Raw genomic sequence first — 25,239 nt, 5'->3', positions numbered from 1 at the left:
CCTGTACACGGATTTTGGAGCTGTTAAGCCAGATCGACTGCGCCGCCATTATGTGCTCAACCCGAATAATCCGGACGATAGTGTCTCTCCATCGTCCTGGTTTCTATTGGTGGATTCGGCGTACCGCATCGCCCCTGTCCTAAGCGAACTGCAATGTATGCAGTTTACGGTACATTTGTTGCCAAGTCTCAGAATTAAATGATAAAGAGTAAAAGTTATAATAATTATTGGTATTTTGGACCAATCAAAAAGTATGGACACGGCGGGAATTGTAACCAAGCGAGCTTGGACGCGGTGCTCTTTCCCAATTGAGCTACGTGTCCAAGCTCGCTTGGTTACCTTCGCAATTAAGTCTCATCAAAGTAATGTGTTGTATTGTGCAACTAGAAAAACTCATCGTCGGAGCTGCTGGAATAATCATCATCACTACAAACCTGTTTGCCTGCTGCAATTTGGGTAGAAGTGTGCAATAGCTTCGTTTACAGAATAGCCAGCAGCCAGGAATTCGAGAAGGCGGTGCTTGTGCGTATAGTCGACTGCAACGCGGGTGTAGCGTTTTGGCTTTTTGCCGGTTCCTGTGGTGCGTGGTCTACCCATAGCACTTTGAACACTGAGACCGAATGGCTGGTGGCAGCCTATAATTAGCTGGTCAACATGGAATTTTAACTACAGATATGCGGTGTCAATGCATTGTTTTCATTGGCTAAAATAAAATTCGCTTAGGACAAAACTTCGCTTAGGACAGGGGCGATACGGTATGTGTTGAAAGGGAACAGCGTCTAGGATTACTCGACATGGCTGTTGACATGAACCTCTTCGACCTGTCTATGGCGGTGAAGGCGTCTTGCACCAATCGTAGCCGAGAAAGACAGCTCCACTGTCGAATCAACCGAAACGATGTCGTGAACTTCAGCACTGAAGGTGGCGGTACTCACGTCACTTGAGTTGCATTGCTCATTCTGCGTTTTGCTTTCTAGCAACCAAGCAACCAACCAAACCCCAAGCAGCACCACTAGCACGAAAAAACAGCAATGGTTTCCACCACGGACTACAAGCTCTTCACGCCCCTGAAGCTGGGCGACAACCTCGAACTCAAGAACCGCGTCGTGTTCGGTCCACTCAGCCGTGGCCGCGCAAATGCTGACCGCGTACCGTCGGAAAACAATGAAATCTACTACGAGCAGCGCGCGGGTGCTGGTTTGATCATTTCGGAAGGCACCGCTGTGTCGGAGCAGGGCTACGGATGGTACCATGCCGCAGCGTGCTACAATGATGAGCATGTGGAAGGCTGGAAGCGTGTGATCGACCGAGTCCACAAGAAGGGCGGCAAGATCTTCATGCAGCTGTGGCACATGGGTCGTCAGAGCCACTCGAGTTTCAACAAAAAGGGAGAGGTGGTGTCGGCTTCGGCGCTGCGACTCGAGCAAGGCCACACGCGCGATGCCGACTACGTTGTGGCCGATTATGAGACGCCTCGCGCACTGGAGACGGAGGAAATCGCGGGCATCGTTGAGGACTACCGCAAGTCAGCTGCACTAGCGAAAAAGGCCGGCTTTGACGGAGTTGAGCTGCACGGCGCCAACGGATACCTGATCGACCAGTTTCTCCAGTCCACTACTAACAAACGCACTGACAAATACGGCGGATCCTTTGAGAACCGCGCGCGGTTTCTCCTGGAACTTGTCGAGGCCATCAAGACTGTTTTCCCGCCGTACCGCATCGGTGTTCGCCTTGCTCCTAACGGTGGCTTTGGTGGCATGGGAAGTGAGGACAACTTCGAGATGTTCACGTACACCATGGAGCAACTCGGCAAGCACAACCTCGGATACCTAGCGGTGCTCGATGGTGACAGTGCCCTCCTGCACTACTCTAGCAAGAGCCGCCTTCTCACTGCCTTCGACGCTAAGACGGCGTTCAAGGGGGTTGTCATCGCCAACAACAACTACATCCGTGACACCGCCGAAGGTGTCGTGCGCAGTGGCGCGGCCGATCTCGTTGGCTTTGGCCGTCTGTATATCACCAACCCGGACCTGGCGGAACGCTTCGAGAACGACTGGCCGGTGGAGTCGATGGCTGGTCACGAAGTGTACTACAACTCTGCTCTGGGTGGGAAGTTCTACAACGACTACCCAGCCTACCAGGCTAAGAACGAGCTCAAGAACTAGGCGTTTAGTTGGAGGCTGTATAGCTCACTACAACACAACATTCATGTAGTCGAATACAATTCATATTCACTGCCATTTCTCGATTACAATTACTTCAAGTAGTACTTGAACAATGCGTAGCAGTCTCTACAGTCCGGCAGCCAGGGCGCACACAGTGTTGCGCCAGCGGTGATACTGCAAGTGACCCTGGCCTCTAGACTGGAGGTTGGCTAGACTTTCGGTTTTTGCCAGTGGGGCACTTTTATTTTTTTACAAATTTATTGCAATAATTGGGTAATTTTTATATTGTATTGAAGGTCAGTGTAGTCCAGTAATAAAAAGATATATAAAAAGTCGATTATTTATTGTATTGCACTATTTTTTTTCGACGTCGGTACTTGAAGTATTCTATGGATGAGCTCCGACGACTCAAAATCCTTACAGTGAAGAGTTCAAGACGTCACCCAAGTACTCGCCTTCAAGGTCTTCGGCACTCGCGTAGTCGTTGCCAGTCAACCACACGTGCTGGTCGCTGTCGATATTGAAACGCGTCACATTCATGAACAGCGAGTAAGCGTCTAGGATCTCCGTCATGTTGCCGTAAAACTCATCCGCTGGCAACAGATTCGTGAACGGGTAGCCGGCGATACCCAGAAGCACCAGCTCGTAGAACTTGCGTTGGGTTTTGTCGGCAATGCTATCGATGAAGAGCCACTCGGCGTTCGGGGCCTCGTTCATGAGCGAGCTCACCATCTCGATCACCGTCGCCGTCTCGGCCTCACACTCGCTAACCATGCTATCGGGGAAGCCCACAAGGCCACAACCTCCGTAGTAGTTGATGAGCTCACTTGCTGCTGTCTTGTATTCAGGGAACACGCCGACGTAGCTGTCCGCCAGCACCTGGTACTTGATGGACTTGGAGGCCACACCCCACGTGTTCGCAACGTACGCGGACCACATCTGCGCACCGAGCGACCCAGCGCTGTAGCCGCCGATAACGAGCTGCTCCGGCTCCGGGTAGTTGGACAGAGCCCACTTCAACACCGCCATCGTGTTGTTGTAGCCGTTCATGTACATGCCTTGGTTCTGGCCGAGGCACTGCTTGTTGCCCAGAGCCTGGTTGTACACGCTCTCGTAGGGCTCCAGGTACTTGTTGCCCACGAACAGGTCGCCCGTGCAGTACGGCAGGTACACGATGTTGTAGTCGTTGAAGACGTTGCCGTCCAGCGTGCGGTTCATGATGCCCGTGTCCGTGACGGAGGCCGTGGTGGTGATGAGCGAGCTGGCGCCGAGCTGGCACTGCAGCGCGAAGTCGCACGTGTACTTGTCGACGCAGGCGCCGCCGCCCTGGAAGAAGAGCAGTAGCTTCTTCTTGTCCTGGTTGACCGCGGGAAACACCTGGAAGAAGTACGTCGAGTTGGACTCGAACGTCGTCACGCTGTCCGTGTAGTCATCGAAGGCGCAGCGCGTGTCGCCTCCCGGGTAGATGAGTACGCTTCCGTCGTCGGTGGAGGCCGTGAGCGAGTCGATGGCGCAGGCGTCGGCGTCGGTGACTTCGCAGGTGGTTGTCGCGGCTTGGGCGGCGAGCACTGGGAGTGCGAGTAGCGCGAATGCGGCCTTGGTGGCTTGGGCAAAGAAGACCATGGTGCGCGGACTGGAGCTGATCAATGCCAGAGCAAACTTGATGAAGCTTGGACTGCCAAGGAAAATTGAGAACTGGACAAGGATTGCAAATGCTCTCAGCGCATCGGAGACCGACAGACCTTCGCGCAGGCCAACAGAGGGCAGAACCCGAGCTCTCTAGCTGAGCCCGTCTCTACCAGTTCCTTTCAAGTCCTTCTTCGCAGTCGATCGCGCCGAGCTTCAGCAGTGCGGGCATTACTTTGCTGAGGATGATTATGGTGATCCTTTGTTGTCGTAGCATTGAAACGCTGCAGGGCGAGCACGGACAGTGGATACTTTTCATCAAAATGTCATGTCATAGAGGAATCGAGGCAGTTGACCGCTATTAATTCATTTCCATGGTGGCAGCGGTGGCTGATCTCCCGCTTGTTGCCAAGAGAGCTTCGTCGTCAGGTTTTGGTCCCCACCGAGACCGCCATGAGCACCCTATTTCTCAGAGGCGAAAGCACGCGCCCAGTCCTTGCAGCAGTTCACACGACTCCCAGTGTCGCGGCGGGAGCCGAAGACAGGGCAGACCACCGCGGCGGCGACGGAAATGCAGAGCAAAACGCGAGCATGAAGTCACGAAGATGAGAGCGCCGTCGCGGTGGCTTCGGACGGAGTCACGTCGAGTTCCGTGGCAACTGCTTTCGTGCAAACTTTGCAGGTTGCGATCGAAAATGACCGGGACTGCGTCGGTGTCAAACACCGGAGAGCAGACGGATCTCATGATGGGGTGGCTTCGGATGAGCGGGAGGATGCTCGACATGCGTGTCAAGTCCAGCGTCGCGTTGAACTTGATAGTTACCGTACTTAGTTGAAAGCGTACTGTACCGATGATGAGTAATTGGATGAAATTAGCCAGTCATTTTAACCAATGTTCAAAGTGTAAACGGGGAAGTGACAATTAGAGCTCTAATCTCAAAATTGCTACACAACTTTTTGCGTCAAAACTTTGAACCGACCGGAGAAATGTCTTTCGAGACGAACTTGAATAAGACTACCTGTAGAGCTGCGAGCGCAATAGAGGTGAAAGATATAGGCGAGTCCCCACGTGCCTGATTGCGTGAATCGCTTTCGCCGCTGTAAACCTAGATGACGTATGAGTGTAAGTGTTGACGAACCACGACGTACCTGGTCAAAAACCTCAGTGCTCAGTCCCGAAAACGCATCCGACCAAGCACACTCCCGAACAAAGATGAGCGCCAAGACTGTTCTGATCACCGGCAGCAACCGCGGCATCGGCCTCGCCTTCACCAAACACTACGCGGCCAACGGCTGGAAGGTCATCGCTGCTGCCCGCGACCCGCAGAGCGCTACCGACGTAAGTTGCTACCATTGCTCCCCCCCCCCCCCCCCCCCCCAACCGCCATCTAACATTGCCTCGTTTACATTTGTGATCAGCTCAAGGAACTCAAGCTCGAGAAGGTCGTCCAGATCGACACGAGCGACGAGGAGTCGATCACGGCTGCGGCCGAGCAGCTCAAGGGCGAATCCATCGACCTGTTGATCAACAACGCCGGCATTGGCGGTGGAGGCGGCATCGACAAGACCACCAAGGCCGAGATGATGAAGCAGTTCGAGGTCAACGCCGTGGGCCCGTTCCTCATGACGCGCGCGTTCCTGCCGAACTTAAAACTGGCGGTCGCCAAGAACGGCTCGGCCATGGTCGGCCAGGTCTCTTCTCGCATGGGGAGCATCGCGGACAACGGCTCAGGCGGCATGTACGGATACCGCGCTTCCAAAACGGCTCTGAACATGGTGAACTCGAGTCTGGCCACCGACCTGAAGGACGAGAAGATCATCGCGCTGGCGCTGCATCCCGGGTATGTGGTGACCCGCATGACTGGCCACACCGGCCAGACCACGCCTGAGGACAGCGTGGCTGGCCTGACGAAGATCATCGCGGAGGCCACTCCCGACGACAGCGGCAAGTTCTTCCACTTCAACGGCAGCAACCTCCCGTGGTGAGTCAGAGGTATCGAGAACCCACCCATTTGGGCGGTGCAAGCCATGTCAAGCGAGGGTCGGTCCATTACACTCGTGGTAAGTTGGAAGCAGCAGACAAACAGTTGAGTTCCTGAAGCTCCTCGCGTAATAAACCCAACAATCAAAAACCCAATTCCATCCGCATCCTCTTCACCCACACCCTAAAAAAATCCCAAAACCTATCATACAACATCAAATGACGAACTACAGTATCGCCGCGCTCGCGATCCATTCCCTAGTCATCCGCGCCACTGCCAGCAGCTCCGCCGCCATGGCCTCGCCGCCGCGTAACCCGCGCTCCCGCTCGCGCTCGCCGACGCAGACGCAGTCGCCCGCACGTCGCAAAGGCTCCGCGTCGCGCTCGCGCTCTGCGTCCCGTTCCCGCTCCCGCTCCGCGTCCAGTACGAGCCTCTTCCTCTCTCTCTCTCTCTTCCTCCTCCTTCCTCTCGCCCTTCCTCTGACCCTCCCCGCCCTGCAACAGACGCGCGCGCGCCCGCAGACGCCAAGCCCAAGCCCAAACCCAACCCCGTGGCGCTGCGCGTGGAGAACCTCACGCGCAACGTGAACGCCGACCACCTACGCGAGATCTTCGGCAAGTTCGGGCTCGTGCTGCGCGTGGACATGGCCGTGCCGCGCGGCAAGGCCAGCGCCCTGGTGGCCTTCGCCTCGCAGCAGGACGCCGACAGCGCCAAGGACCACATGCACGACGGCTGGCTGGACGGCAACAAGCTGCGCGTGCTGCCGGACGCGCCGCGGCCCGAGCCCAACGCCGCTCGGCGCGCGCTCTCCCCCCGGAGCCGCAGCCGCCGCGGCGGACGCGCGCGCTCGCTGTCCCCAGCCTCGCGCAGCCGCCAGCGCTCGCCGCCTCGAGGCGGACGCGGACGCCGCGGCGCCTCCCCCTTCCGCGGCAGAAGCCGCAGTCGCAGCCGCAGCTTCGGCAACAACCGGCGCGGAGGCCGCTCCCGCTCGCGCTCGCCGGCATTCCGACGACGCGCGGCCTCGCCGTTCAGAGGCGGACGGCGCAGCCCGCCGCCGCCCTTCCGCGGGGGCCGTCGACGCTCGCCGAGCCCGTTCCGCCGCCGCCGCAGCCCCAGCAGAAGCAGGAGCAGGAGCTTTAGCAGCAGAAGTCGCAGCCGCAGCTTCAGCCGCGCGCGCGGACGCAGCCGCAGCCGCAGTGCCAGTCGCAGCAGGAGCAGGAGCCGGGGAAGAAGCTTCAGCAGCAGAAGCCGCAGCCGAAGCTCCAGTCGCGGACGCAGTCGACGTCGCAGCCGCAGTAGCAGCCGAAGCCGCAGTCGCAGCTAAGGGCCGACGGCGTGCTACACTATTTCAGCCTCACTGCTCGTACTGCCGTATTGGTTCACGTGTTTTTGGTTTCGTGCTGCCTACCCTTTCTAATGAACACATGCTTCACATCTTCAATACTTTTAAGTACTCATTGCGTCCGTGAAGAACTTAGTAGTCATTTTGAATTGGTCTTTCGCAGGCTCGAAGACCAAGGAGGATGCATACGTTGATGGGGAATTTTGATGAAAATCAACAATACTTCGACGATGTGTATACCCCGAATCGTGCGTCTGCTTTCAAAAAAGCAGCACGATTGTTTTCCTCTTGCATTCTTCTAAGAATACGTGATCCAGAAACTGCACGGTCGTTGCGATGATGGCAACGTATCAGATATGACTCGAGCCTCTCTTCGGCTTACATAATGCACTAGTCCCTGTGGCAATCAAGAACTGAGATTGTTACAGGCGTCATCTCGTTTGCGCCAACGCGCTGATACACCCTAGCTCAGTGTCGTCTTCAATCGGCAGCGTTTGCAAATTTCAAGGAAATTGCCGCTTGCTAGTGTACCGACATAACCACTCACTTTTCAAAACACTTCGAGCCCCAAACACTTCACCAAGTCTAACAACTATGGCATCCTCCCAGAAGACCGTCCTCATCACCGGAAGCACGCGCGGCATCGGCCTCGCTTTCGTCGAACACTACGTCAAGGCTGGCTGGAACGTCATCGCCACGGCGCGCGCGAACAGCAACACGGACAAGGTGCGAGACCAAGCACCGATAAGTACTCGGTTTCTGTGTGATAGCCCGATCTAACACTTCTCGACTACCTCGCAGTTGAAAGCGCTTTCTCCGTTCAAGGTCGTCGCCATGGACACGGCCGATGAGGCCTCCATCATTGAGGCGGCCCGTCAGCTGGAAGGTGTCGCCATTGACCTGCTCATCAACAACGCGGGGGTCGCCCTGCCGAGCGAGCTCACATCGGGCACCAAGGAGTCAATCATGCGCCAGTTCGAGGTCAACACCGTCGGGCCGTTCCTCGTCACGCGCACGCTGCTGCCCAACCTGCAGCTCGCCGCGAAGGCCCATGGCGCCGCCTTCGTCGTCCAGCTGTCGTCGTTTCTGGGAAGCATCGGCAGCTTGACGAACGACACCGCGGCCTTCTTCCGGCAGACCGGGTACGGCTACAGCTCCTCCAAGACCGCGCTCAACATGATCACTCGCTCGCTGTCGTTCGAGCTGCGCGAGAGTAACATCGCGGTTGTGTCGCTGCACCCTGGCTACGTGGACACCGACATGACCGAGGGTAAGGCGACGCTGAAGGCGTCGGATAGTGTGGCCACCATGACGAGCCTCATCGCCGGGCTGACGCCTGAGAGCACGGGCAAGTTCTTCAACGCGGACCCTCAGATCCCCGTGTCGGAGCTGCCATGGTAGGCCGGTTCTACTGGGAAACACAAAGGATTCTCTTCACGCAAAAATCGACAGGCCGTGCATCTCAGGAAGGTGCAATTCACGAAAGGAGATCAGTGAACCAAATCAATACATTTACTATTTTTACAGCTTCATACAAAGGACTGCAGCGTGCTCATCGACAGACAATAGTATACGGAGACGAAGGCGCTTGGCGCGAACGATTCCACCGTAGCGAAATAGACCGCGAAGGCGGCCTCGAACGGTGATCCAGCTTACTCCGACCGGAGGTGGCGGTACGCCTTTTGGGACGTCTCCCCAGAACTGGCGGTGGTGGTGGTCGTTATAGCTGCCGTGGTGGCGACGCTAGCACCCGCTTTGCCGTATGGTCTGCGACTTTCACAAGCTGAACAAGAAGCTGCGGCGCCACCACTACCCCAATAAGGATGTCAAGGAGCTGCTTAGGTCGCTGCTGAAGATCAGGCTCAAGTCGGTCTTCGACGTGCCGATGTGTTACTACGTCTGCTTGCTAGCTGAGCTCAACCGCAGGGTGACGACCATCACGACGCCTCTCGGCACGTTCGTGTTCCTGCGACTACCGATGGGGTATCGACGGCCCCCGACTACCGATGGGGGTTCCAGGCAGCGATGGACGTCTTGCTTGGTGATCTGGAGTACGTTCGCGTGTATCTGGACGGTATACTGGTGTTCTCGAGCTCTTTTGAAGAGCACCTACTGCACCTGCGCGAAGTCTTCACGCGCCTGCAGAACGCTGGTCTTTCACTGCACCCCAAGGAGGGCAAGGTGTGACGTCAGCAGGTTAGCGGAGCCCTAGGCGGGGATTGGCCGAGAAAGTGGAAGTGTCTACAATCTGTGACGTGTGAGCGCCGACAGATGGATACATTTTACACTTGGAATACGTGATCCAGCCGTAACAATCTCAGTTCTTGATTGCCACAGGGACCAGTGCGTTGTACATGTACATGCAATCGCACGGCCGAGTAAACTTGAGTGCACGCTTGAGGGCGTCAACTCGGATGCGCCAACGCGCCGAGACAGCCTAGTCCAGTGTCGTCTTCAATCGGCAGCGTTTGCAAATTTCAAGGAAATTGCCGCTTGCTAGTGTACCGACATAACCACTCACTTTTCAAAACACTTCGAGCCCCAAACACCCACCAAGTCTAACAACTATGGCATCCTCCCAGAAGATCGTCCTCATCACCGGAAGCACGCGCGGCATCGGCCTCGCTTTCGTCGAACACTACGTCAAGGCTGGCTGGAACGTCATCGCCACGGCGCGCGCGAACAGCAACACGGACAAGGTGCGAGACCAAGCACCGATAAGTACTCGGTTTCTGTGTGATAGCCCGATCTAACACTTCTCGACTACCTCGCAGTTGAAAGCGCTTTCTCCGTTCAAGGTCGTCGCCATGGACACGGCCGATGAGGCCTCCATCATTGAGGCGGCCCGTCAGCTGGAAGGTGTCGCCATTGACCTGCTCATCAACAACGCGGGGGTCGCCCTGCCGAGCGAGCTCACATCGGGCACCAAGGAGTCAATCATGCGCCAGTTCGAGGTCAACACCGTCGGGCCGTTCCTCGTCACGCGCACGCTGCTGCCCAACCTGCAGCTCGCCGCGAAGGCCCATGGCGCCGCCTTCGTCGTCCAGCTGTCGTCGTTTCTGGGAAGCATCGGCAGCTTGACGAACGACACCGCGGCCTTCTTCCGGCAGACCGGGTACGGCTACAGCTCCTCCAAGACCGCGCTCAACATGATCACTCGCTCGCTGTCGTTCGAGCTGCGCGAGAGTAACATCGCGGTTGTGTCGCTGCACCCTGGCTACGTGGACACCGACATGACCGAGGGTAAGGCGACGCTGAAGGCGTCGGATAGTGTGGCCACCATGACGAGCCTCATCGCCGGGCTGACGCCTGAGAGCACGGGCAAGTTCTTCAACGCGGACCCTCAGATCCCCGTGTCGGAGCTGCCATGGTAGGCCGGTTCTACTGGGAACACAAAGGATTCTCTTCACGCAAAAATCGACAGGCCGTGCATCTCAGGAAGGTGCAATTCACGAAAGGAGATCAGTGAACCAAATCAATACATTTACTTTTCTTACAGCTTCATACAAAGGACTGCAGCGTGCTCATCGACAGACAATAGTATACGGAGACGAAGGCGCTTGGCGCGAACGATTCCACCGTAGCGAAATAGACCGCGAAGGCGGCCTCGAACGGTGATCCAGCTTACTCCGACCGGAGGTGGCGGTACGCCTTTTGGGACGTCTCCCCAGAACTGGCGGTGGTGGTGGTCGTTATAGCTGCCGTGGTGGCGACGTTAGCACCCGCTTTGCCGTATGGTCTGCGACTTTCACAAGCTGAACAAGAAGCTGCGGCGCCACCACTATAATACCCCAATACGGATGTCAAGGAGCTGCTTAGGTCGCTGCTGAAGATCAGGCTCAAGTCGGTCTTCGACGTGCCGATGTGTTACTACGTCTGCTTGCTAGCTGAGCTCAACCGCAGGGTGACGACCATCACGACGCCTCTCGGCACGTTCGTGTTCCTGCGACTACCGATGGGGTATCGACGGCCCCCGACTACCGATGGGGGTTCCAGGCAGCGATGGACGTCTTGCTTGGTGATCTGGAGTACGTTCGCGTGTATCTGGACGGTATACTGGTGTTCTCGAGCTCTTTTGAAGAGCACCTACTGCACCTGCGCGAAGTCTTCACGCGCCTGCAGAACGCTGGTCTTTCACTGCACCCCAAGGAGGGCAAGGTGTGACGTCAGCAGGTTAGCGGAGCCCTAGGCGGGGATTGGCCGAGAAAGTGGAAGTGTCTACAATCTGTGACGTGTGAGCGCCGACAGATGGATACATTTTACACTTGGAATACGTGATCCAGCCGTAACAATCTCAGTTCTTGATTGCCACAGGGACCAGTGCGTTATACATGTACATGCAATCGCACGGCCGAGTAAACTTGAGTGCACGCTTGAGGGCGTCAACTCGGATGCGCCAACGCGCCGAGACAGCCTAGTCCAGTGTCGTCTTCAATCGGCAGCGTTTGCAAATTTCAAGGAAATTGCCGCTTGCTAGTGTACCGACATAACCACTCACTTTTCAAAACACTTCGAGCCCCAAACACTTCACCAAGTCTAACAACTATGGCATCCTCCCAGAAGACCGTCCTCATCACCGGAAGCACGCGCGGCATCGGCCTCGCTTTCGTCGAACACTACGTCAAGGCTGGCTGGAACGTCATCGCCACGGCGCGCGCGAACAGCAACACGGACAAGGTGCGAGACCAAGCACCGATAAGTACTCGGTTTCTGTGTGATAGCCCGATCTAACACTTCTCGACTACCTCGCAGTTGAAAGCGCTTTCTCCGTTCAAGGTCGTCGCCATGGACACGGCCGATGAGGCCTCCATCATTGAGGCGGCCCGTCAGCTGGAAGGTGTCGCCATTGACCTGCTCATCAACAACGCGGGGGTCGCCCTGCCGAGCGAGCTCACATCGGGCACCAAGGAGTCAATCATGCGCCAGTTCGAGGTCAACACCGTCGGGCCGTTCCTCGTCACGCGCACGCTGCTGCCCAACCTGCAGCTCGCCGCGAAGGCCCATGGCGCCGCCTTCGTCGTCCAGCTGTCGTCGTTTCTGGGAAGCATCGGCAGCTTGACGAACGACACCGCGGCCTTCTTCCGGCAGACCGGGTACGGCTACAGCTCCTCCAAGACCGCGCTCAACATGATCACTCGCTCGCTGTCGTTCGAGCTGCGCGAGAGTAACATCGCGGTTGTGTCGCTGCACCCTGGCTACGTGGACACCGACATGACCGAGGGTAAGGCGACGCTGAAGGCGTCGGATAGTGTGGCCACCATGACGAGCCTCATCGCCGGGCTGACGCCTGAGAGCACGGGCAAGTTCTTCAACGCGGACCCTCAGATCCCCGTGTCGGAGCTGCCATGGTAGGCCGGTTCTACTGGGAACACAAAGGACTCTCTTCACGCAAAAATCGACAGGCCGTGCATCTCAGGAAGGTGCAATTCACGAAAGGAGATCAGTGAACCAAATCAATACATTTACTTTTCTTACAGCTTCATACAAAGGACTGCAGCGTGCTCATCGACAGACAGTAGTATACGGGGACGAAGGCGCTTGGCGCGAACGATTCCACCGTAGCGAAGTAGACCGCGAAGGCGGCCTCGAACGGTGATCCAGCTTACTCCGACCGGAGGTGGCGGTAAGTCTTTTGGGACGTCTCCCCAGAACCGGCGGTGGCAGTGGTCGAGATGGGCGCTGTGGTGGTGACGCTAGCACCCGCTTTGCTGTATGCGTTGTTGTTGGTTGGGGTAGCAGCCCCACCAGCACCAGTGTCCGCAGCCCCGTTCACGTTCGCACCCGTTTTTCCACCAACACCTGCACTTCCGCCCACGGTAGCTCCAACGCCAGCGTTTCCGCTTACACCGCCACCGACACTCGCAGATCCACTCACCGCGCCGGTCACACCAGCGCCCACTTTCACACCAGCGCCAGCATTGACCCCCGCGCCAGCATTCAGTCCAGCGCCCACCTTCACACCAGCACCAGCATTCACACCAGCGCCCACCTTCACACCAGCACCAGCATTCACACCAGCGCCCACCTTCACACCAGCACCAGTATTCACACCAGCACCAGCATTCACACCAGCACCCACTCCACCAGCGCCAGCATTCACACCAGCACCCACTCCACCAGCACCACTCACGCCGGCACCCACACTAGCAGTTCCTCCAACGCCAGCAGTGCCACCAACACCGGTTCCAACGTTTCCTTCGACACCAGCGCCACCGTAGCCGTTGCCGACACCTCGGCCATACCCGCCGATGTTAGCCCCGCCGTAGCCATTGTGCGCGTCGATTCCGTAAGGTCCGGTGCTAACGCCACCGTAACCATTGCCCGCACCTCGGCCATATAGGCCAGAGCTGGCACCGCCGTAGCCGTGGCCCGCATCATGTCCGTAGAGACCAGTGTTAGCACCTCCGTAGCCATTGCCGGCACCATGTCCGTACAAGCCGGCACTAGCTCCGCCGTAGCCGTAGCCGTTTCCCGCTCCGTGTCCGTAGAGATCGGCACCGGCACGGCCAGCTCCATACAGACCCACGCCTCCGTGCAGAAGTCCGAACGTCTGGGCGGCCTCTTCCTCGGCGAACGCACCGCTCGTGAGAGCCACGACGGCGAGGCACAAGGCGGTGATCTTGCTGCTGCTGAACATTGTCGGGTCGGTCGTACTTGACGGTCTTCGAATTCGCAGGATCCGCTTGATCTCGAGTGAGGAAGTTTGGAAATGAGTCTGAGCCTGCACCGGTTTGAGGTGTGCCCTTCAGGACGCACCATCATGCAAGTTTACGACGAAGACGAAGAGGAAGTATTCCTCAGCTACGCCTCTATACTCACGCACCGCCTGGGTCAAAGAGCATAGGGCGAGATGATGACCAGCCATTTCAGCAAGTCGTCGGAAATCCGTATGGATGCTCACTTTTACCGTTCGAATACAAACTCGGGCTAGACTCGCGCCTTTTAGTGTCGCCAGGTGGCAACAGCCACGAGGCATGACCCTAGTGAAAAGTTTTCATATGTACGCGATGCAGGCGCAACCTCAGCTGGCATCGGATTCAACTTTGCTCTGCCAGGCTATCGCCCGCATTTTAATGAGTATTGCTGTTATTTGTATTGTCTTTTGTATTGTCAAAGTTGAAGTTGTGGGAACAGCAAGATTTGCATTTTTCAGTAACATATATCTCGGGTCAGTAGTCTGGCAACAATCCGTAAACTATCTGTAGCGAGGTCGCTGAAAATAATGCTCATGCCCTTTGATGAGCAATTAGACGGATTCGCAATTCTCTGGAATTAGGCATTTACGCGCGGTCCAGTTAAGTTTATTAGTTGCAGACATGGTGGAGGGTAGTGCAAAGAGTGGAGTTTTGAACGGGATGAGAAGGCATGGACATGCTGAGATATGCTTACAGTAGATCTGATCTGCCTCTTCGCCACACACAGCATAAACTTGACCATCGCTATCAGCAACGAAGTCAGCGGTGACTTCCAGGTTTTGAAGATGCTCCAGTCGCCACACACAGCATAAGCTTCTCCATCGCTATTAGCAACAAAGTTAGCGGTGACTTCCAGGTTTGAAGATGCTCCAGTGAGGGGCGAAGCCGTTGTAACTTGATGCAGAGACCCAGATTGAGGCTGATGACGGTCCGATTGCAAGTTGTCGAAGGTTTGTAGACGAGTCTGAAAAATCTTTCATAATAAAGAAGTTATCTTGTTTAGTGGAGAACGCTACTATTTACGAGGAGCACTTTGAGTAGACTTCAGTATCCTGAAAGTGTCACACCTGTGTTGCGTTGCCTTTTCATGTATCGGAACCTGACTACAGAATTTGTTTTTGTGATGCTGAAACAGCATGTCTAACTTTGTGAATCCGAAGTCGTTTTGTGCTTTGACGCAGGGTATGATCTTGGGTGGTATTTGGATAGTTGGCCGGTCAATTCTTGCATATTAAACCAAATTTTTCCGCAGCGAGTGTGTAAGTTGTTCGATCCAATTGAGCAAGCTTGTGTAGCCACTCTACATCCGTTCTACCTGCATCACTGTAATCGATTTCGTCCAAAAGTGATTGTCATTGTATGTCGATCGCTGGATCGATGGCGTTGCTTGGTCGCACTTCCTAAATGAACTATGTATGTTTTCTCTGACTGAACATGAACGCCTGCTATCTGTGCCGTGGAATTGTTGTTGGTTGTCTGATCGGTTACTTCTGTTCAGGGAACCTGATTATTTTTCAGCTCCGCTTCTCCACGGTACTTTGTTGCCACTTGCTTCCGCTCGAATACTCACCAGGTCACTGGTGCTCATCGTGCGTTGAGACTGGAAAAAATATCGCGCTAGTAAACATGAAAGTGCTGTGCAAGAGCTCACGGAAGTGCGCGCTGTTGCTGAATTGGCCATTTGTACCCTGAGTGACACTGCTGAATTCCCTCGTAAGCTCGACCAATGTAGTGGCGGTGTTTGGGTTAGTATCTTGCGGAGTATGCTCGAATCGGTTTATTGTAGAACACCCTCCCGACCGGAAACGCAGCGGACATCAGCCTGTAATTGCACTATCAGCCTCAAGATGGGTGTCTGTGTCCTGTTACAACGGCTCCGCCCCTCAAGAGGTAGATCAGATCTACTGTAAGCATATCTCAGCATGTCCATGCCTTCTCATCCCGTTCAAAACTCCACTCTTTGCACTACCCTCCACCATGTCTGCAACTAATAAACTTAACTGGACCGCGCGTAAATGCCTAATTCCAGAGAATTGCGAATCTGTCTAATTGCTCATCAAAGGGCATGAGCATTATTTTCAGCGACCTCGCTACAGATAGTTTACGGATTGTTGCCAGACTACTGACCCGAGATATATGTTACTGAAAAATGCAAATCTTGCTGTTCCCACAACTTCAACTTTGACAATACAAAAGACAATACAAATAACAGCAATACTCATTAAAATGCGGGCGATAGCCTGGCAGAGCAAAGTTGAATCCGATGCCAGCTGAGGTTGCGCCTGCATCGCGTACATATGAAAACTTTTCACTAGGGTCATGCCTCGTGGCTGTTGCCACCTGGCGACACTAAAAGGCGCGAGTCTAGCCCGAGTTTGTATTCGAACGGTAAAAGTGAGCATCCATACGGATTTCCGACGACTTGCTGAAATGGCTGGTCATCATCTCGCCCTATGCTCTTTGACCCAGGCGGTGCGTGAGTATAGAGGCGTAGCTGAGGAATACTTCCTCTTCGTCTTCGTCGTAAACTTGCATGATGGTGCGTCCTGAAGGGCACACCTCAAACCGGTGCAGGCTCAGACTCATTTCCAAACTTCCTCACTCGAGATCAAGCGGATCCTGCGAATTCGAAGACCGTCAAGTACGACCGACCCGACAATGTTCAGCAGCAGCAAGATCACCGCCTTGTGCCTCGCCGTCGTGGCTCTCACGAGCGGTGCGTTCGCCGAGGAAGAGGCCGCCCAGACGTTCGGACTTCTGCACGGAGGCGTGGGTCTGTATGGAGCTGGCCGTGCCGGTGCCGATCTCTACGGACACGGAGCGGGAAACGGCTACGGCTACGGCGGAGCTAGTGCCGGCTTGTACGGACATGGTGCCGGCAATGGCTACGGAGGTGCTAACACTGGTCTCTACGGACATGATGCGGGCCACGGCTACGGCGGTGCCAGCTCTGGCCTATATGGCCGAGGTGCGGGCAATGGTTACGGTGGCGTTAGCACCGGACCTTACGGAATCGACGCGCACAATGGCTACGGCGGGGCTAACATCGGCGGGTATGGCCGAGGTGTCGGCAACGGCTACGGTGGCGCTGGTGTCGAAGGAAACGTTGGAACCGGTGTTGGTGGCACTGCTGGCGTTGGAGGAACTGCTAGTGTGGGTGCCGGCGTGAGTGGTGCTGGTGGAGTGGGTGCTGGTGTGAATGCTGGCGCTGGTGGAGTGGGTGCTGGTGTGAATGCTGGTGCTGGTGTGAATACTGGTGCTGGTGTGAAGGTGGGCGCTGGTGTGAATGCTGGTGCTGGTGTGAAGGTGGGCGCTGGTGTGAATGCTGGTGCTGGTGTGAAGGTGGGCGCTGGACTGAATGCTGGCGCGGGGGTCAATGCTGGCGCTGGTGTGAAAGTGGGCGCTGGTGTGACCGGCGCGGTGAGTGGATCTGCGAGTGTCGGTGGCGGTGTAAGCGGAAACGCTGGCGTTGGAGCTACCGTGGGCGGAAGTGCAGGTGTTGGTGGAAAAACGGGTGCGAACGTGAACGGGGCTGCGGACACTGGTGCTGGTGGGGCTGCTACCCCAACCAACAACAACGCATACAGCAAAGCGGGTGCTAGCGTCACCACCACAGCGCCCATCTCGACCACTGCCACCGCCGGTTCTGGGGAGACGTCCCAAAAGGCGTACCGCCACCTCCGGTCGGAGTAAGCTGGATCACCGTTCGAGGCCGCCTTCGCGGTCTACTTCGCTACGGTGGAATCGTTCGCGCCAAGCGCCTTCGTCCCCGTATACTACTGTCTGTCGATGAGCACGCTGCAGTCCTTTGTATGAAGCTGTAAGAAAAGTAAATGTATTGATTTGGTTCACTGATCTCCTTTCGTGAATTGCACCTTCCTGAGATGCACGGCCTGTCGATTTTTGCGTGAAGATAATCCTTTGTGTTCCCAGTAGAACCGGCCTACCATGGCAGCTCCGACACGGGGATCTGAGGGTCCGCGTTGAAGAACTTGCCCGTGCTCTCAGGCGTCAGCCCGGCGATGAGGCTCGTCATGGTGGCCACACTATCCGACGCCTTCAGCGTCGCCTTACCCTCGGTCATGTCGGTGTCCACGTAGCCAGGGTGCAGCGACACAACCGCGATGTTACTCTCGCGCAGCTCGAACGACAGCGAGCGAGTGATCATGTTGAGCGCGGTCTTGGAGGAGCTGTAGCCGTACCCGGTCTGCCGGAAGAAGGCCGCGGTGTCGTTCGTCAAGCTGCCGATGCTTCCCAGAAACGACGACAGCTGGACGACGAAGGCGGCGCCATGGGCCTTCGCGGCGAGCTGCAGGTTGGGCAGCAGCGTGCGCGTGACGAGGAACGGCCCGACGGTGTTGACCTCGAACTGGCGCATGATTGACTCCTTGGTGCCCGATGTGAGCTCGCTCGGCAGGGCGACCCCCGCGTTGTTGATGAGCAGGTCAATGGCGACACCTTCCAGCTGACGGGCCGCCTCAATGATGGAGGCCTCATCGGCCGTGTCCATGGCGACGACCTTGAACGGAGAAAGCGCTTTCAACTGCGAGGTAGTCGAGAAGTGTTAGATCGGGCTATCACACAGAAACCGAGTACTTATCGGTGCTTGGTCTCGCACCTTGTCCGTGTTGCTGTTCGCGCGCGCCGTGGCGATGACGTTCCAGCCAGCCTTGGCGTAGTGTTCGACGAAAGCGAGGCCGATGCCGCGCGTGCTTCCGGTGATGAGGACGGTCTTCTGGGAGGATGCCATAGTTGTTAGACTTGGTGAAGTGGTTGGGGCTCGAAGTGTTTTGAAAAGTGAGTGGTTATGTCGGTCACTAGCAAGCGGCAACTTCCTCGAAATTTGCAGACGCTGCCGATCGCCGCTCTTGAGGGCGACACTGTAGTACACACTGTGAGATTGTAACGGGCGTCATCTTGGATGCGCTAACGTGCTGACACAGCCTAGTACAGTCACTGTAGTGGCGCACCCGAGATGCCGCCCGTAACAATCTCAGTTCCTGATTGCCACAGCGTTATGCGAGGCTCGAGTCGTATTGGATACGTTTCCATAATCGCACCACCGAGTAAACTGTAGCACCCCTTGAAGCAGGATCACGTATACAAAGATTAAAATGTATCCATCTGCTGGCGCTCACACGTCACAGATTCGTTAACACTTCTGCTTACGTGTGCTCCTCTCGCCCAATCCCCGCCAAGGGCTCTGCTAACCTGCTGACGTCAGAGACAATAGGAGGACAAGCTGAAAGATGTCTCCCTAAGATTCCAGCGGCGCAGAGCCCCACGCGGCGAGGACTCATTCCTGAATCTGCAGCCCCTAGCACACCCACTCAACTCCACCGCCATGGCCGCCGTCACCGCCGACTACAAGCTCTTCACGCCGCTGAAGCTAGGCGACGACCTCGAGCTCAAGAACCGCATCGTGTTCGGCCCGCTGAGCCGCGGCCGCGCCAACGCCGACCGCGTGCCGTCCGCCGACAACGAGCTGTACTACGAGCAGCGCGCCGGCGCCGGCCTCATCATCTCGGAGGCCACCGCCATCTCCGAGCAGGGCTACGGCTGGTACCACGCCGCCGCATGCTACACGGACGCTCACGTGGAAGGCTGGAAGCGCGTGACCGAGCGCGTGCACAAGAAGGGCGGCAAGATCTTCCTGCAGATGTGGCACATGGGTCGCCAGAGCCACTCGAGCTTCAACTCGCAGGGCGAGATCGTGTCGGCCTCGGCGCTGCGGCTCGAACGTGGCCACACGCGCAACGCCGACTACGTCGCGTCCGACTACGAGACGCCACGTGCTCTGGAGACGGACGAGATCCCCGGAGTCGTGGAGTCTTACCGCCACGGAGCCGAGCTGGCGCTCAAGGCTGGCTTTGATGGTGTCGAAATCCACGGCGCAAACGGCTACCTGATCGACCAGTTCCTGCAGTCTGCGACCAACAAGCGCACGGACAAGTACGGCGGTTCCTTTGAAAACCGCGCGCGTCTCCTGATCGAGATCGTGGAGGCGGTCAAGACGGTGGTGCCGGCGCACCGCATCGGTGTGCGCCTCGCCCCCAACGGCGCCTTCGCCGGCATGGGCAGCGAGGACAACTACGAGATGTTCAAGTACACCATGGAGCGCCTCAGCACGTACGGACTCGGCTACCTGGCCATCTTGGACGGCTTTGGCTTCGGTTACACGGACAAGTGCCGCCTCACCACTGCGTTCGACGCCAAGACGGCGTTTAAGGGCATCGTCATGGCCAACAACAACTACACGCGCGACCGTGCCGAGGGAGCCATTCGCACCGGATCGGCGGACCTGGTGGGCTTCGGCCGTCTGTACATCTCCAACCCCGACCTGGCTGAGCGCTTCCAGAACGACTGGCCGATCACCCCAGAGGTTGGCCACGAGGTGTACTATAACTCGTCGTTGGGCGGCAAGGGATACAACGACTTTCCGTTCTACCAGCCCAAGGACGAGCTCAGTAACTAGACTGGATGCTTAGTGTTCTAAACAGCGGCTTTGGCTGCAGAAACCAAACACAATACTTTTTTTTAGATGGCCATGCCAATTCAGAATTGCCAATAACTCATTCACTTGGTGTTAGCTGTAAGCTGTAGTGAAGCGTCGCCCCACTTTACATGTTCACAACAGTGGACTTCAGGAAGGATACGTAAAACTTGGCAACAGCACAAGAAGCTGCGGATTACTCCTCACTCCACTCGTTATTAATAGTTTGAACAAACTGCAATGAACCGTATCTTGGTTGACCACCATCCAGTTGTGCTGCCGAAGCCAGTCACAAACATGCCAGTTCCACGACTTCACTTCAAGTGTGCAACCGACCAGCGCAGCAGGAGCGCGCTCGACCAGCCACTCTACAAGTTCGAGCTACGGAAAGTCAAACTTGTCGCTCAAAAGAAACGAACGGCATTCCGGAAAGTTGGAGAACATGAACGCCACCGTGTCGAGGCGTGCCAACCCGCTGAAAAGCCCCACAAGGACAGCAGGTGTGCACCGCTCGGAGCGATTGCATCGAAGCCACTTCACAACCTTCAAATGGTTATTCGCGGCCGCTCCATCCATCGCCTGCGTAGTCCAGCCCTCATTTCGATTAGCATGCAACCATTTTACCACTTCCAGGTGTCCGTTTCTAGGTGCATCATCCATTGCAATCGTCGTACACCCCTCTTCGCGATACTCATGCAGCCGCTTCACCACCTCAAGATGGCCATTTCCAGCAGCTTTGTCCATTGCTTCAGTGGTGCGTCCTTCGTCGCGGTTTTCTTGAAGCCACAGCATGACATTCAGATGGCCATTTGCCGCTGCTTCATTCATCGCTCTACCATTGAAAGCCTCACTTCTGTTGGCATACAACCACTTCACCATCTCCAGTTTGCCATATCTAGCGCAAACTGCCATGGTGTCTTCTTGGCAGCCCTCACTTCGATTCTCGTGAAGCCACTTAACCACCATGAGATGGCCGCGTACTGCTGCCAGGTGCATCGCAAGCGAGATGCATCCTTCCGTGTAATTAGCATGGAGCCACCGCACCATTTCAAGATGTTCATTGCCAGCAGCTCCATCCATGGCGTATAACGAGCAGCGAGCTGGGGTATTCTCATGAAGCCACTGGACAACTTCTAGGGAACCTACGTGGGCAGTGCCATCCAAAAGCGGGTCACCGCAACCGTCTGGCATTTTTTTCGTGCAAGTACTTCAGTACGTTCAGGTGGCCACTGCATGCAGCTCGATAGAACGCGTCACCAATATCTCCAACTTCGTCGAGGAGCCATTCGATGATGTTCAAATGACCGTGCTGAGCAGCCAAAGCCAGAACTTCCACAGGATCTCGCACTAGCTCTCGATCATACAAGAACTTGAACATGTCTAGGTTTCCAACCTCTGCTGGGCTGGTGTAAATGCAGCGAAACTTGACAGCAGCATCCAGGTCTTCACCCTTAATATTATCCAGAAGCCATCGCGTGACTTCCCACTGATGCTTCAACGCCGCTGCATTCAGAGTGTACTCCATCATCCCCAGCACAAAATTCTCGCAAAGCCATTGAACAATTGCCAAATTTCCGCACTCTGCCGCATGTGTCACCAAATACTCAGCACACTCGGGTCGAAGTACAACATGCTCTCTTAGCCAGCCCACTACGTCCTGGTGACCATTACGAATAGCTCCGGCCAGCTCAACGCCTCCCCAGTCGCCTCTGTCGCGGTAATTTTCCCACAGCCACGTCAATATTTGCATGTGGCCGTTAGACGCTGCTTCAGCGACCACTTTCGTGAGGAATTCTCCGGGTAAATAGCTCTCGGCGACCCATTTCAATGATCTCAGATCACCACGCGCTGCTGCTTGACCTGTCACGCCGTTGACGTCCCATTGCCGCAGGAAATAGTCCTTCGTCTTGGATTCGTGGGCAGCCAGGTACTGCAGCAAGCGCAGACTGCCACCCGAAATCTTGTAGGCAGCAGTCAAAGTCAACGTCTCGGAGAGTTCGTCCAGAAAGGAATCGACTACTTGCAGCACGCTGTCTTCCCCTTCCAGGTGAAGACATTCGCGCCACAATGAGACGCGCGGCTGTGAGCACCGGGGAATGCAGGCAACTCACTTGCGTCCATCACGCGGGTGGCTGGCGGGTTGGGCGCAAAAGCAGAAGGCGAAGAGGATTTGATCCTTTTATCATGGTGCTCCATACCCCTCAGGGCAGAATTCTTGGTGTCAAGTACTGTCGGAAAACTTGCTTCCTCGTCCCGTAGGTTCTCAAAGTATGAATACCGTTCGTTCGATCAATACTTCACCTTTGTGTTGAAGATTACTACTCTTACTCTCATACATACGCTCACATTTGGCGCTCAGTGGCGCGCGCACTCGACTCGAATCAAAAACGGTGGGCTGGATCGTACGGCAGTTGGTCGTTTCGGGTTCACCAACTCGTCGTAAAGTTTTACAGCTGCACGTCAAAGCCAGCTGCGCCCTTCTTGCCGCCCTCGCCGCCTGCTGTCTGCCTCTTGGCGGTCGGCTGTTGCGGCTGTTGCGCGTCCATCGGGACGAGACTAAACTCGATGTTGACGACGTCGCCGCTGTCGTCGGTCAGAGCAGCTGCCACGAGGATCACGGCCGCGCCCTTGGCCCCCGTCTTGACCAGCACGCTCCTCGACTGTTTCGAGTCGCGCGTCTTGGCCAGGATGCTATCTAAGGTCTCCTTGTCCGCGCAGAGGTAGGGGCGCAGCGTCTTCTTCTTCTTGAGCGCGGGCTCCGCAACGCCCGCGAACCTGGCGAAGGCGCCGTTGAAGGCCACGGGCTTGAAGGACAGATCCACCACGGCCCGCGGCGTGGACGAGTGCTCGAAGCAGCCACGCAGCAGGCGGTCCGTCTTGGCGGCCGCGGCGCTGCGGCCCTGCGCGCGGAAGCCGTCGGCCTGGCGCTCGGCGCGCTCGGCCTTCTGGTTGGCGATGAGCAGGTCGCTCTGCAGCTTCTCGATCAGGTGCACCGTGTTGTCCAGGATGCTCTGCTTGCTCTTCTTGGTCTGCACGCCGGCGTCGTCCAGCAGCGTCTTGAGCTGCGCGATGCGCTCGTTGAGCTTGAACATGCGCTGCTTCTCCTTGAGGTTCAGGTCCTCGCGCGAGCGCTTCTTGGCGTTGGGCGGCGTGGACGCCGAGGCGGCGGAGACGTCGGCGGGCGCGTGGTAGGCGGACGAGGACACGTGCAGCATGGGCGGCTGAGCGTGAGGCGCGGGGTGGTAGTAGTGCGCGCCCGTCTCGTACTTGACGACGTGCTGCTGCTGCTGGTGCTGCTGTGGATGCTGCTGGTGCTGCATGAGGTGGCTGTAGTCGTGCGCGGGCACGTGCGTGTGCATGTGCACGGGCGGCATGAAGAGCTTGGGGCGGTCGTCGCCGGGCTGCGGCTGCTGGTCGTAGCGCATGACTCGACTGTACTGTGTACTGTACCGGTGGCCTAACTGGTAGCTGAGGGGGCGCCACTGCGAGTCAACGTCAAGAATGCGGCGCCGACAGATGGCGCTGGTTGAACGCCCAGCGGTTGGCTGAAAAGCAGCCGCCGGCTGGATTGGTGGAAATGCAGACACGGGTACACTGTGCCGGACGTGGTTGCGTTGCAGTCTGAGCCCCACGATTGTGGTGGCTGAGCACGCTGACTTTGGGATTGATGTCGATGCCACGTTAGGCATGTTGTCCATGCATCGCCCTAATGACGCCATAGCCTGTGTGTCGGAAGGTGTCGTCAAGACACCAAAAGATCGTTTTGACACTGTCATCTGAGTACATGTATCAGTTTGGTTGAAGTTTCAGTTTCCGTAAGCATGTCACTCAGTGGCCTGAGATCACTGAGTGACATGCTGACTGACCTGGTCACTGACCTGCCTGCGTCAATATGAAGACAGGCGGCGGCTTTGAGGACCAAACCGCAGTCACTAGGAACGAGCTCACTTTCGAAAAGCTCGCGGACGCCCAACGTCTTCGTCAAGAGAAAACACACGCTTCTCACCATCCACATGGCATCCACGCAGAAGACCATTCTCATCACCGGAAGCACGCGCGGCATTGGCCTCGCCTTCGTCGAGCACTACGTCAAAGCTGGCTGGAACGTCATCGCCACAGCGCGCGCGAACAGCAACACGGACAAGGTGCGAGGTCGAACAGCAACAATTGTACTCTGCTTCCTGGGCTGTAGCCCAATCTAACATCTTTTGACCGTCCTCCCAGTTAAAAACGCTTTCTCCGTTCAAGATCGTCACCATGAACACGGCCGATGAGGCCTCCATCATTGAGGCGGCCCGTCAACTGCAAGGTGTCGCCATTGACCTGCTCATCAATAACGCGGGGATTGGTCTCCCGGGTGGACTCACTTCTTCTACCAAGGAGTCGATCATGCGCCAGTTCGAGGTCAACGCCGTCGGACCGTTCCTCGTCACGCGCACACTGCTGCCCAACCTGCAGCTCGCCGCGAAGGCCCATGGCACCGCCTTCGTCGTCCAGCTGTCGTCGCTGCTGGGAAGTGTCGGTAGCTGCACACCCGAGACAGCAGCGGTGTATAAGAACGCCATCTTTGGCTACGGGTCCTCCAAGGCTGCGCTCAACATGATGACCCGTGCGCTGGCCATTGAGCTGCGCGAGAGCAATATCGCGGTCGTGTCGCTGCATCCTGGCTACGTGGACACCGACATGACTGAGGGCGACGCGACGCTCAAGCCGTCGGACAGCGTGGCCGCCATGACGAGCCTCATCGCTGAGCTGACGCTGGATAGCACGAGCAAGTTCTTCAACCTGGATCCTCAGATCCCCGTGTCCGAACTGCCTTGGTAAGATTTTTTTTAGCAATACCGGTCTCCTTTCCTCTTCGATCAGAGGAGCACACACCTGAAGGCTCCAAATCCGCGGGGCGGAACGAGAGCCCTACGCTTCCTTCTTCGACTCG

At 56.6% G+C, this 25,239-nt stretch overlaps 14 protein-coding genes across 14 annotated transcripts; 10 read left to right on the top strand and 4 right to left on the bottom strand.

Moving 5' to 3' along the window:
- Positions 1-1,031: 1,031 nt before the first annotated feature.
- IUM83_08703 (putative 12-oxophytodienoate reductase) lies at positions 1,032-2,165 on the top strand (the record flags this gene model as incomplete). The annotated part of the gene is made up of 1 exon (XM_067933092.1): positions 1,032-2,165. One exon carries the CDS (start codon positions 1,032-1,034, stop codon positions 2,163-2,165), a length of 1,134 nt encoding a protein of 377 aa, XP_067794039.1.
- Positions 2,166-2,582: 417 nt separating this feature from the next.
- Positions 2,583-3,788, bottom strand: IUM83_08702 (uncharacterized protein; the record flags this gene model as incomplete). The annotated part of the gene is made up of 1 exon (XM_067933091.1): positions 2,583-3,788. One exon carries the CDS (start codon positions 3,786-3,788, stop codon positions 2,583-2,585), a length of 1,206 nt encoding a protein of 401 aa, XP_067794257.1.
- A 1,216-nt stretch (positions 3,789-5,004) lies between these two features.
- Positions 5,005-5,777, top strand: IUM83_08701 (Short chain dehydrogenase; the record flags this gene model as incomplete). The annotated part of the gene is made up of 2 exons (XM_067933090.1): positions 5,005-5,130; positions 5,211-5,777. 2 exons carry the CDS (start codon positions 5,005-5,007, stop codon positions 5,775-5,777), a joined length of 693 nt encoding a protein of 230 aa, XP_067794256.1.
- A 289-nt stretch (positions 5,778-6,066) lies between these two features.
- Positions 6,067-7,097, top strand: IUM83_08700 (RNA-binding domain-containing protein; the record flags this gene model as incomplete). Its single annotated transcript, XM_067933089.1, has 2 exons — positions 6,067-6,196; positions 6,277-7,097. 2 exons carry the CDS (start codon positions 6,067-6,069, stop codon positions 7,095-7,097), a joined length of 951 nt encoding a protein of 316 aa, XP_067794068.1.
- A 612-nt stretch (positions 7,098-7,709) lies between these two features.
- On the top strand, positions 7,710-8,516 carry IUM83_08699 (putative short chain dehydrogenase; the record flags this gene model as incomplete). The annotated part of the gene is made up of 2 exons (XM_067933088.1): positions 7,710-7,841; positions 7,917-8,516. The coding sequence occupies 2 exons, from the start codon at positions 7,710-7,712 to the stop codon at positions 8,514-8,516; spliced, it is 732 nt and encodes a 243-aa protein (XP_067794198.1).
- Positions 8,517-8,877: 361 nt separating this feature from the next.
- IUM83_08698 (Pol Polyprotein) lies at positions 8,878-9,302 on the top strand (the record flags this gene model as incomplete). Its single annotated transcript, XM_067933087.1, has 2 exons — positions 8,878-9,042; positions 9,135-9,302. 2 exons carry the CDS (start codon positions 8,878-8,880, stop codon positions 9,300-9,302), a joined length of 333 nt encoding a protein of 110 aa, XP_067794199.1.
- A 380-nt stretch (positions 9,303-9,682) lies between these two features.
- Positions 9,683-10,489, top strand: IUM83_08697 (putative short chain dehydrogenase; the record flags this gene model as incomplete). Its single annotated transcript, XM_067933086.1, has 2 exons — positions 9,683-9,814; positions 9,890-10,489. The coding sequence occupies 2 exons, from the start codon at positions 9,683-9,685 to the stop codon at positions 10,487-10,489; spliced, it is 732 nt and encodes a 243-aa protein (XP_067794190.1).
- A 1,171-nt stretch (positions 10,490-11,660) lies between these two features.
- IUM83_08696 (putative short chain dehydrogenase) lies at positions 11,661-12,467 on the top strand (the record flags this gene model as incomplete). The annotated part of the gene is made up of 2 exons (XM_067933085.1): positions 11,661-11,792; positions 11,868-12,467. 2 exons carry the CDS (start codon positions 11,661-11,663, stop codon positions 12,465-12,467), a joined length of 732 nt encoding a protein of 243 aa, XP_067794191.1.
- Positions 12,468-12,717: 250 nt separating this feature from the next.
- IUM83_08695 (uncharacterized protein) lies at positions 12,718-13,752 on the bottom strand (the record flags this gene model as incomplete). Its single annotated transcript, XM_067933084.1, has 1 exon — positions 12,718-13,752. One exon carries the CDS (start codon positions 13,750-13,752, stop codon positions 12,718-12,720), a length of 1,035 nt encoding a protein of 344 aa, XP_067794192.1.
- A 2,716-nt stretch (positions 13,753-16,468) lies between these two features.
- Positions 16,469-17,503, top strand: IUM83_08694 (uncharacterized protein; the record flags this gene model as incomplete). The annotated part of the gene is made up of 1 exon (XM_067933083.1): positions 16,469-17,503. The coding sequence occupies one exon, from the start codon at positions 16,469-16,471 to the stop codon at positions 17,501-17,503; it is 1,035 nt and encodes a 344-aa protein (XP_067794193.1).
- A 250-nt stretch (positions 17,504-17,753) lies between these two features.
- Positions 17,754-18,560, bottom strand: IUM83_08693 (putative short chain dehydrogenase; the record flags this gene model as incomplete). The annotated part of the gene is made up of 2 exons (XM_067933082.1): positions 17,754-18,353; positions 18,429-18,560. The coding sequence occupies 2 exons, from the start codon at positions 18,558-18,560 to the stop codon at positions 17,754-17,756; spliced, it is 732 nt and encodes a 243-aa protein (XP_067794194.1).
- Positions 18,561-19,154: 594 nt separating this feature from the next.
- IUM83_08692 (putative 12-oxophytodienoate reductase) lies at positions 19,155-20,285 on the top strand (the record flags this gene model as incomplete). The annotated part of the gene is made up of 1 exon (XM_067933081.1): positions 19,155-20,285. One exon carries the CDS (start codon positions 19,155-19,157, stop codon positions 20,283-20,285), a length of 1,131 nt encoding a protein of 376 aa, XP_067794195.1.
- Positions 20,286-22,750: 2,465 nt separating this feature from the next.
- Positions 22,751-23,728, bottom strand: IUM83_08691 (DNA binding protein; the record flags this gene model as incomplete). Its single annotated transcript, XM_067933080.1, has 1 exon — positions 22,751-23,728. One exon carries the CDS (start codon positions 23,726-23,728, stop codon positions 22,751-22,753), a length of 978 nt encoding a protein of 325 aa, XP_067794196.1.
- Positions 23,729-24,316: 588 nt separating this feature from the next.
- On the top strand, positions 24,317-25,127 carry IUM83_08690 (putative short chain dehydrogenase; the record flags this gene model as incomplete). Its single annotated transcript, XM_067933079.1, has 2 exons — positions 24,317-24,448; positions 24,528-25,127. The coding sequence occupies 2 exons, from the start codon at positions 24,317-24,319 to the stop codon at positions 25,125-25,127; spliced, it is 732 nt and encodes a 243-aa protein (XP_067794197.1).
- Positions 25,128-25,239: the final 112 nt, after the last annotated feature.

This window comes from Phytophthora cinnamomi, assembly GCF_018691715.1.
Source record: "Phytophthora cinnamomi strain GKB4 chromosome Unknown Contig26, whole genome shotgun sequence".
NCBI lineage: Eukaryota > Oomycota > Peronosporomycetes > Peronosporales > Peronosporaceae > Phytophthora > Phytophthora cinnamomi.
This window is presented reverse-complemented; position numbering and strand designations above follow the sequence as displayed.